Here is an 11199-nt window from a genome sequence, read left to right as displayed (position 1 = left end):
ACCTTCCATCACTATCGCGGGTGGCGTCTCAATAGGCTACGGTGGCCTCCTTTTATTTATGCCTGTCCTTTTGTGTTTTACTCCAGAGTAGATACACATTCAATATTGGGCAAGCGTTCAACGGTACTAGCATACTAAACAGTGTAGTTCATAGATATGACTGTAGTAGGGGTTCATGGTTAGCCTGCATGCAGAGGAAGCTCCTATGAAGTATTGAGACGCGCTCCTGGCTTTCCACTGCCCTCTCACGGCCTGATTATTATGTCTGTATCGGCATTATCAAACTCATGCTTTAACACCGTAGCATCTCTGGAAGGAAATTGTCACTGGTCACTGTTCCTGTCGACGGTTCCGTCTCCTTCCAGCTCCGCCAGCAGCAGTGAAGACAGATCATATCTGAGTCGACAGATCATATCTGAGTCGACAGATCATATCTGAGTCGACAGATCATATCTGAGTCGACAGATCATATCTGTAACCTCAGAAGTAGGCTGTCTTCTCCTGGATACAGCTGAGTTTGCACACATATTGGCAGAGATATGTCTCCTTATGTCTCAAAAGCAGGATGTCGGCTTGTAGTGATGCCTTTCCCGTGTCGATGTAACGACACAACGCCTCAAGTGAATTTGGACCTAAAGCTTATGAGTGAGACATGAGACAGACGATGATCAGTGACATTTCCTCACCAGCTCCTCTCCCTTGTACAGACAGTTAACTGTTAAACCCAGGTCTATATCGTACACTATAGTGGGTTTTGAGAAAAAGTTACAACGGCAGCTTATTACAATGTATATTTTTTTTGTTTGTAAATACATGTTAGTATATTTGTTTACAACACACATAGAAATGCTTTAATTTATTGTTCGTTTTTTTTTTCTTTTTTTTTTTCGTTTTTTTTGGATATCATTTTGTACAAGCTACTGTAGAACTGCATGTGGATATGAACAGATGTGTGTTCTTACGTTCACATGGACCAGACTCCTTGTACTGCTGGCTGTCAGAAGCACGGTTAGTGTTGCCTGTTGGCCAACTAGAGGGTCAGCTCTAGATTTGAAAATATTGCGACAAAAAACATTTGTTAGTGGTGAGGGTCAAATATGATTCCATTCTGATCTTGGGTCTGGTTAGAGCGGGTATGAACCTGGCCTGCAGACGCTGTGGCTCTCTTGTCAGAGTAGCTCCCTTCACTTGGCAGCACAGGGAAGTGAACTCTAGATGGTGTTTACCATGTTGCAGACACACTAAACCACTCTGATCTATACTGGAAGCAGAGTGTATTGCTGAATAGAGAGGGCATGAGAGGCTCTGGTGTGCCACAGCTGAATTCCCGTTCAAATTTTCTCCTAGCGGTAAAAAACCCCCCAGCAAAACAAGGAACACTAATAAATATTTCAAGTATTATATAATTGTTGAGTATGAAATATTAAGTTGCGCTGAATTAATAACAATGTAAAGGATGTGTCAATTATACATTTAGTCTGACATGATTTAGTCTGACATGCCCCTGGATATTTGATGATTTGCATTAGTTTGTTACTAGAAATGTTACTAAGGGAAATGCAGCGCAAGAATTATTGTCTATTGCACTTTATACAGTTGAGCATTTGACAGGCTTTCCAAGTGCTGTTCTTGTAGATTGGCTTGATTAACCATCTCCAGTACCCTCTAGTGGTGATTGTTGCAGTACTGTACAATCACATTGGTTTTGGTGTGTCCAGAAAAATGACTGCTTGATGTAGCTACACATGGGAGGATATGACACGTTGTATTGAGGTGTTTAGTATCCCCTCATTCACACAAATTCATCATGTTTTTTAAAAGCGTCTGAAAAGCTCACTGTTGAAACAAGCCTTCCACTGTTCTAAGGGTACTTGTTGTCAGATGACCCTGACCGTAACCTTGACTATCGAGGGACGATATCAGTGTCCAGGTCGGGCTGAGTGTCCCGGTCTTAAACCCACAGTGGAGTCTGAGCTCCACAACACCAACCATTCACGGCCTGGTGCAACGGCATCTGGATATTCTTGAAGTGCAAAGTTGCCAAAACACACTTGTGATGTTAAACCTGACCTCTGCTTGACACAAACTCGAGTATCCAGGACGTATGGTTAGGCCTTTACACCTGCCTCCACAACTCTACTCTGGCTAGCCCGATGTCAAGCCTGATATAACCACCAGTACCCTACCACCTCCTAATCCAGGATTACTGTCTTATTTTGTATTTATTTATTTGATTTACAGTAAGGTAAAGATGGATATGTCATCTATGCTAAATGTAGCAAAACAACCACGGTACACTGATGCCAGTTAACTTGTGAAACAATAAAAAGTGAACTGAGTACATTTTTGTTCTGAGTGGAGTGAATTCACAAGGAGCTGCGTCCTTTTGGTGTCGGGCTGTGTTTCTGCATGCTGTGATACTGTGTGCTGTGTTTTTGCATGCTGTGTTACTCTGTGCTGCATGGTGGAGCAGAAAGGCTGTGTGTGGTGTGGTGTGGGTGTGTGTGTGGTGTGGTGTGTGTGGTTTAAGGAGGAGGAGAGGGTCAAGAGCTTTAGTCTTAAAGGTGTTTTCTGGCTTCACATCTAAGCAGCATGTTGTGTGTGTGTGCTCGCGTGTGACAGACATCCTCTGTAGCTAGGTCAGATGGCTGTAAGTGGATCTTGACTGTACAGGTGAATGGGTCTCCAGCTTAACCCTTGGGTTGTCTTCGTGTCATTGTGACCCATCAGTCATTCTGACCCATCAGTCATTCTGACCCATCAGTCATTCTGACCCATCAGTCATTCTGACCCACCGTCGTATTGCAACAACTTTACCACATACAAAAACAAAGTGAGGAATTTTCTTTTAACTGTCTGTTGGCTGTCTCACCCCCCCCACATTGCGAAGGTTAAAAGAAAATGCTATTTATTTGTTTTTGGGTAAAATTGGGTAAACACAACGTTGGTTCGTTGTGAACCTTTGGGTCATGTGACCCGAAGGCAGCACAAGGGTTAACTTCAGATCTAGTCCTACCTAGTGTTCACCAGTAACCAGCTCAATGATTCTATTCACTTGAAAGCTTAGACCTACAAAATATGAGTGAATAAGTTATGGTTTAAGTGTTTTGCAAAAGATTTTGTTTATGATTGTTGTTTTAACACTTTAATACGTGATAAAACATCAGAAACTAATTTCTCAAAGCCAGATCATTGAAACTATAGTCATACTCACTGAAATGAATACCCATTTTCACTCTCTGGGCTCTGTGTGAAACAGATTATTTCATTGTTATCGTGTCCAAAAAAACACTGCTCAAACCGCAGTTAGTTATACAAAATATTTATTGACAAACCATGTCAAAATGTTTTTCAAGTATTTTCAGTACAAGGTTGGAGTATGAGGTGGAGTACATGTCTATGGGTATCTCAGCTGAATTTACAGGCCTACATTACAAAGAGAAGTAATTATTTTAAAAACTAAATGTAACCCTCACATCTTAACATCCTGCTAATTTAATAGAACTTGCTTCAATATAGTGCATTTTTAAATTTTACTTTGTAATATGTCAGATGTATTAAATCGATTTCAAGAGAGAATGTACTGCTAAATAAAGAGAGAGACTACTAATGCATGCAGTCGGCTGGCTTCTGTCAGTCCCTCAAAATAGTCAAAATACAGTTTACTTACAAAAAAAAAGAAAAGAAAACAGTTTACTTACAAAAAAATAGAAAAGAACAAAAAAGACACAAAAGAACAAAACAAAATTGCTGTAACGTTTTCTTTGGTTTAGTAGCTGTATGTTTCAAAGGATGTTCTTTCAGAATCCAATGATCACTCTAGACAAAATCTACCTCTTATCCGATACAAACCTACCCACTTAAGTCACCACCTTTGTAACATTTACAGACCTGCTAAATTAGGTTTTTGAGGCCTGTTATTCACACCAATCAGCAGTTTAACAACATGTTTTATCTTCCTTATACCACCTCTGTTCTGTGACATTTGGAGTTCTACTTCTAATCTAAGACAGAAAGTCAAAAACAGTAATGCGTAATCAAACATCACACACATACATCACATGCCATAAAAATGTCTCTAGGTCGAGTCTTTCAGGTTAAAAGGAAGGCATTGTTTCCAAGGTTTACAAAGAGGAGTGGTCAGGGTGTTAAGGACAAGTTGTTAGTTCACAGGCTTCAGTGGAGACAAAGTCCAATCTACATAGTTCCTGTGGCTTGTCGGAAGCCTTCTACGCGTCTGGGACGACGATTCACAAAGTGGTGATTCACGAAAAAAGGCTGTGCTTTGTCCTCCTTCACCCGTCCAGGGGTGTTGCCCTTGGTTACGGGTTGTTGCCCTTAGTGACAGGGGTTGAAGGGGTACTTGGTGACCCCTCCGTGTAGCTCCACCATGGCCTCTGACCAGGCGAAGACGTCTCCGCTGAGGTGGCTCCCACAGGACGCCAGGCCGTAGATGTCCTGAGCCGTTAGGACGTGAGACCACATCTGCACGTCGGACATCTCCCCCACGAAGGACTGAGTGGCGTCAAATCGACCGCCCAGAGTGTCCTGGATGGCAACAAACAACAGTTAAGTGTCACATATCCATTTCTCCGTTAGATTTTGAAGTACAAACAATAATTGTCTTTGTTACAGACTTTACACACTTTAACCCTCGTGCTGCCTTCGGGTCACATGACCCAAAGGTTCATAACGAACCATCGTTGTGTTTACCCAATTTTACCCAATACAAAAACAAATAAAAATAATTTTCTTTTAACCATTCCAATGTGGGGGGTCTGAGACAGCCCGACAGTTAAAAGAAAATGCTTCACTTAGTTTTTGTAGGAGGTAAATTTGACGCAATACGACGGTGGGTCACAATGACTGATGGGTCAGAATGACCCGAAGATAACACAAGGGTTATAGAGTTACAAAACAGCTCTGTCTTCCCCAATAATTATTATTCCCAATCCATGAAGTTCAACAAGCAGACAAGGTTCATTTCGAAGTCCAAAGAAGGTTCAGACCCCGTCCGTCTCACCTGCTCCTGCCCCAGGATGAACACCCCCCCTGGCTTGATGGGGTGCCAGGCCGACAGGTCCTCTCCAGACCCCCTCTTCACCCCGTCCTGGTACGCCTCCCAAAGACCATCCCTAGTTGTCCACGTCACACACACGTGATGCCACTTCCCATCGCTCAGGGACAGGGGCAGGGTCACTGCCTGGAGGGGGAGAGGGGGGATGACACAGTCACACTCTGAGCTACTTTACTGGGAGTCAGGTGGCTGAGCGGTGAGGGAATCGGACTAGTAATCCGAAGGTTGCCAGTTCGATTCCCGGTCATGCCAACTGACGTTGTGTCCTTGGGCAAGGCACTTCACCCTGCTTGCCTCGGGGGAATGTCCCTGTACTTACTGTAAGTCGCTCTGGATAAGAGCGTCTGCTAAATGACTAAATGTAAATGTTTACTGATACACAACCCAGTCTCAACACGACGAATGTTATTTTTTACAGCTGCTTGGCAGAGGCAGAATCAGAACACACTGGGGGGGGGGTTACAGGAACAGAAAGTGCTCCGTATTAGAGCTATGATTGCTGCTGTGTTTCTGTCCGTGATGGAGTAGAAAAGGCCAACCCTGTCGGCTGCCCCGCCCCCTGCTCATCCGCCTTATGTGGTGTGACGCCTCAGGACAAGAGCAGCTTAGACAGAAGCTCAGGGCTCAGCAGAGGGGATCAGCATGGAGCTGTTGTCCAGCACACTGACACACTTCACACCTTCTGTTAGACCTTTGTGCCAAACTGACCCATGAGCACCCTTCAGAGCACAGAGGTTCTCAAGCCTTGCTGCCCTTCAAATGTATCGTCTTGGCCAAAGTCGGCCGCTTTCGAAGAGTTCAGGATGCTTGTGTGGCCTCTATCTCTGTCTGTTTCTTCCTCACCTTATCATCCACCAGTAGCTCCATGGGATTGTTGCCCCACTCGATGAGCACCAGCTCGTTGGCCTGTCCAGGTACAGAGTAGGAGAAGGGTGTGCCCAGACCAGGCCCCGCGCCCCCCTTGATCCACAGGCACAGGGTGAGAGCAAAGATCTCATGGAGGAGGGTCCTCTTCACCTTCCCGTACATGTAGTTGGTCCTCATGGGGAAGCCAATCTGGAAGGCTTCAGGGCTCTTGAGTTTCTTCCTGTTGGAACCTGGGAGAGTCAGAGGGGTGAGGGGTGAGGGGTTAGAGGTTAAGGTTTTTCCCTGTTGGAACAGACTTACAGCTGGACTCTCAGTTTAGCCCATTTATCAGAACGACTCAAATAAATTGAAAAGTTAAGTGTTGTACCTGTGTGATGCAGGTGATTCAGGACAGACTCCAGTTTGTTGGAATGCAGCCCAGACCTCGGGCCTTGTGAGTGATAGCCTGTTTGTGGAAGGTAACCATGGCTGTCTGCGATGTTGTCGTGGTGACTGTCATCATCGGCCTCGTCATCGTCTTCATCTTCTTCATCATCCTCATCATCCTCATCGCTGTCATCGTGACCGTTGTCTTCGCGGTGACTGTCGTCATGGTGTCTGTCGTCGTGGTGACTGTCGTCGTGACTCTCGTCATCGTCGTGGTGCTCATCGTCAGGGTGGGTGTCGGCGTGGTGACCGTCGCCGGGGTTCCCGTCGTCATGGCGATCGTGATCGTCGCCGTGGCTGTCGTCGTCGTGGCGATCTGGGCTGCTGAGGGCGGCGGTGGAGTGGCGTTGCATCTGCTGCTCCAGAGCGTTGATCTTTCTCTGCAGAAGCTCCTTCAGAGAGCTGGAGTACGTGCTGGACGACGTGTTCCTGGACTGCTGAGAGGAGAGAGAGCAGATGAACACACACCTTAACTCTCGACCGCCCCGGCACCCTCTCTGTCCCCTTCACACATGACCTAGTCAACACTCAGGCCCTCACGCACACATGACCTGGTCAACACACATGACCTGGTCAACACACATGACCTAGTCAACACACATGACCTAGTCACACTGGCCCTCACACACACATGACCTAGTCAACACTCAGGCCCTCACGCACGCTATGTGCTGCTTAAGTGTCAACTCAGAACACAGCTGTGAGTCTAAGCTAACAGGTCATGTGGGGGGTGGACAGAGTCCAAGTTAGCTGCTCCACTGGAGACACCTCAGGACGGTGTGAAGGTTGCTACTGGTGAGCAATTTAGCCAGACAGTTTCTGCATCAGGTACATGTGATGGACTATTTAGGTTTTCCTGTGTGTGTGTGTGTCTGTCTGTCTGTCTGCAGTAATCCAGGCTTGTCTGGTGGCGTGCCCTGATAATCAGGCCGTCAGCGGAGATCACGATAATTGACGCTGATCTCGGGTTTCCCCCCGCTGCGCCTGACATCTGTCCATCCTCACAGTCTAAGACAGGTACAGATGGATTGATAATAGAAACTAATAGATGTGGGAATAGTCTGTATTAGGAGAGGAATGGACTGAGATAAAGATTGTCGTGCCAAATCTAGTCAACCCAGTGGAGCTAAATTGAACCAAAGTACGATCGACAGTGGATTTCAGACTCTGACAGGCAGTGACTGTCCCACCACTGACACTACGGCCAAGGTTGGCCAAATCTCGTTAGCTTCTCTGTCTTTGACTTATCTGGAAGTCAACTGTCTTTTTTGTTTGTTTCTTTTCATCCTATACTCACTACCTTTGTGAACTTCTGTGAATTGTGTTAGTCTGCCTTATCTCTGTCTCATTCTGTCTCTGTCTTGTGTGCTTGTCTCTCACCTTCTCCAGCCTCTCCTTCAGAGCCTGCAGCATCCGGCTCATCTGCTCCGGCGATGATGTCATATCCCCTGGTGTTACAAGTTTGTCCTTCCCTCTTTTTTTGCCGTGCCCTCCTTTAGAACGGTGCCCCCCCGCTACGTGGTTACTGTTTCCACGGTGCCCGTTGCTGGCGTGAGAGCTGTGGCTCCCATGCCCGTGGGAGGACGGGGAGGGGTGAGATGGGTCTCCGTGGTGGTCATCTTGGGCCCCCATGCCCCGTCCGAAGCCCTCACACATAGAGAGCTTGGCTGTCAGCTCCCTGATGCTCTCTCTCTGCTCCAAGATAGTCTCCTTCTGCTGCACCAGGCTCTCCCTGAGGTGTAATATGGTGGTCTTAGCCTCCTCCGTCATGCCCCAAAAGCCGTTAGGGGCTCCTCCTGGAGGCCCGTGGTGGCCTGGCCCCCCAGCCCCAGAGGCCCCCATAGCTGGGCCCCCAGCCCCAGAGGCCCCCATAGCTGGGCCCCCAGGGGGGAAGCAAGCAGGGTCTGCATCCACAGGGATGGGGGTGCAGATGAAGCGTGGATGTGTTCTGTAGTCGAAGTCAGGCCCTGGCATGGCACTGCCAAACGCAGGAGACGAGAGGAGGAAGAGGACGAGGAGGATGAAAAGGGGGGGGGTTGGCAGGAACGAAGGCTGAGAAATCCACCTGTGTCCCATCCTCGGTCCAGGTGTGGGGTTCAACGATGAAGAGTCAGACTTCGTTTCTCAACATGAGCGGGATATAAAGCTCTGGATGAAGAGCAAGTCTACCTCTTTTGTGGTAGCAGCATGGATGGAGAGTGTTGGGTGTGTTGTGACAAGCTGTCCCTAAAAGCTTCTCAAGGAAGCTTCTCTGTTGTCGGGCTCAGACCAGGCCTGCTCAACAGCTTGTCACGTCCAAGTAGATGTGTCTCCTGGGTAACGGACTCTCTCTGTTCGTCCTGCCACTGGTTATCTCGCTCAGACTTGGGTCGTGGAGTTTACTCTGATGTCATTTCCTGCTTCCGTCTCGGAGAGAAGGATCCTCCTGTGAACGACATAGCAGAATGTTTCAGCTGAACATGCGTCTTCTACATGTATTATTATTGGACTATGGACTACTTAAGGTAGTTCTCAGGCAGTGTTTGTGCCTATTCTTCTGTCAAGGTTGGTTCATTAACAGGCTTTAGGGATTAATTGTAGGATTGCCCGGGAACAGACGGCGTGATGTCATGAATGTGGGACGGTGCTGTAGGGAGAAAAACATCCCAAAACTCAGCATGAGCTCAAACTGAAACTCTTTCATAACTTCCCAGTTTGCTAAAGCTTTAGTTAAGGGAGTTTCAGATGCCGGACTGGGCGAAGTTAGGCCGTTGGAGTATTCTGGTCTCCAACAGTAACAGCTACAATCACTGAGTGATGACGGTAACTGTACTGTAAGTCGCTCTGGATAAGAGCGTCTGCTAAATGACTAAATGTAAATGTAAACTAACACAGGCAGAGACGTGATGTGGGGTAGATCACCTGATGCTTTCAGACATGGTCCAACCACAGTGTGGTGTGCTGTAAAGTGGTGTGTGTGTGTGTGTGTGTGTGTGTGTGCTCACGAGACTTAAAGAGACAGTGGATCACCATCCATTCAGTCGTAAATTTAAGCACATATTCAGACGGTTAAAACTTTTTGGGATACATTTCTCAAAATGACCAATTCCTATCATGGATTTTAGATTGTGTTCCATTAATTGACTAGACTGGGATCTGTTAAGACAGACTCCAAGGTCTGAGGCATGCGTTGTGTCTGAGCTTATCTGAGATGGAGCCGTTTCTTACCGGATCCTCTGATTCACGGGGCTTAGAGCAGAGAGACAGATGGGCCAGACCCATGTCACACCCAATCTCCAATCATTTGTGTCTCTCAGTCCTAAATTAGTTATCCACAGAGCACCCAATTAACCTGATTGAATTATTTTAACAAACTCAGAAACAACAGGGTTTACAGAAGAACGTGTGTGTGTGTGTGTTGGGGGGGGGGGGGGGGGGGGGGGGGAGTGTGGGGGGGGGAGTGTGGGGGGGGGGGTCGTCTTGGTTTCTACTTCACCATTTCCACACCATCTGGCTAAAGTTGGCATTAAAGCCTGTGATTAGAGGCCAATTAAAAGCTGACGAGCACTATTAGTGATTTAGCAAAGAGCCGACTTGCACAAAACACACACAATGACGACAGTAACGTGCTACAGTATTGTCGTACTATGTCGTCAGCTGTCATTAGGTCTGACGAGGTACTGAATTCAAAGTGAATAAAATGTCCAACTGAAATCAAACTGAATTGCGAAATCAAACTGAATTGTTGAAACAAATGAAAATAATTCAACCAGAGATAAACATTGAGGAACTCCATAAATTATGTACGTCCTGCAGAAAAACTGCAGAAGAAAACAAATGATTAAAAAAAAAAGCTAAGGCTCTGAAATATTCCTGTTATGATGACTCGTCAACAAAACCTTGATTCCTGCAGTTTCCCACTAGGGTAATCTACTCTTCGCCCTGCAGGAATGTGCCTCAGATCTTTTGAGCAACAGGGCCATCCAAACAAGGAAATACCTCATTTATCCTTCACCCTATAGCCACTGATAAGGGAAAATGGAAAGCTGAACCGAGACTTCTATCCAGCAGGGATGGTTACCTACGTATGTTAGACACACCACAGTCGAAGACCACACAAATACATGGTGTTTACTAACCATGCATCTGCTGAACAGTATACATGGTTATTAATACTCCGTTTAACAGCTCTGTTTAACATCCAACCAAACATGGACATCATGGATTCATCTCAGTGCTAAAGTTGATTAAAGTGAACACAAGAAACAGCAGTATCGTACCTGACTGTCAGTCTGTCGCTCCTCTTCCTGCCAGTTACTCTAGTAAGCCCTCCCTCAGGTACTGATCAGATTGTGGGAGATTTACTCCAGGGGGAGTGATTTAACTCCTCTCTCTCTCTCTCGCCCCCCTCTCTCTCCCCCCTCTCTCTCTCTCGCCCCCCTCTCTCTCTCCCCCCCTCTATTTCCCTCTCTCTCTCTCCCCCCCTTCACTCTCTCTCGCCCCCTCTCTCTCTCCCCCTCTCTCTCGCCCCCCTCTCTCTCTCCCCCCCCTCTCTCTCCCTCTCTCTCTCCCCCCTCTCTTTCCCTCTCTCGCCCTACTCTCTCTCTCCCCCCTCTCTCTCTCCCCCCCTCTCTCTCCCCCCCTCTCCCTCCCTCTCTCTCCCCGTCTCTCTCCCCTCTCTCTCCCCCCCTTTCTCTCTCCCCCTCTCTCTCTCTCTTTCTCACTGTCTTTCTCACCCTCCTTTTATTTTTTTATTTTTTACAGTCGACCCTACTGTACCAAATAAATGTAATTAAATAAAGATAGATTTTTGCAGCGAGTGATATAGTCTATATGAGCTATATATATAC

The 11199-nt window shown here is 46.8% G+C and overlaps 1 protein-coding gene across 1 annotated transcript; it reads right to left on the bottom strand.

Annotated features, from left to right (window-relative positions):
- Positions 1-4153: 4153 nt before the first annotated feature.
- On the bottom strand, positions 4154-8446 carry LOC136943859 (neuronal pentraxin-2-like). The gene is made up of 5 exons (XM_067237342.1): positions 7751-8446; positions 6312-6807; positions 5921-6174; positions 5024-5203; positions 4154-4548 (listed from the first exon to the last, which is right to left on the bottom strand). Exons 1-5 carry the CDS (start codon positions 8444-8446, stop codon positions 4339-4341), a joined length of 1836 nt encoding a protein of 611 aa, XP_067093443.1. The 3' UTR covers positions 4154-4338.
- Positions 8447-11199: the final 2753 nt, after the last annotated feature.

The sequence above is a fragment of the Osmerus mordax genome, chromosome 6 (genome assembly GCF_038355195.1).
Source record: "Osmerus mordax isolate fOsmMor3 chromosome 6, fOsmMor3.pri, whole genome shotgun sequence".
Classification (NCBI taxonomy): domain Eukaryota; kingdom Metazoa; phylum Chordata; class Actinopteri; order Osmeriformes; family Osmeridae; genus Osmerus; species Osmerus mordax.
The sequence above is the reverse complement of the archived record's forward strand: the minus strand, read 5'-3'. Positions and strand labels throughout refer to the sequence as shown.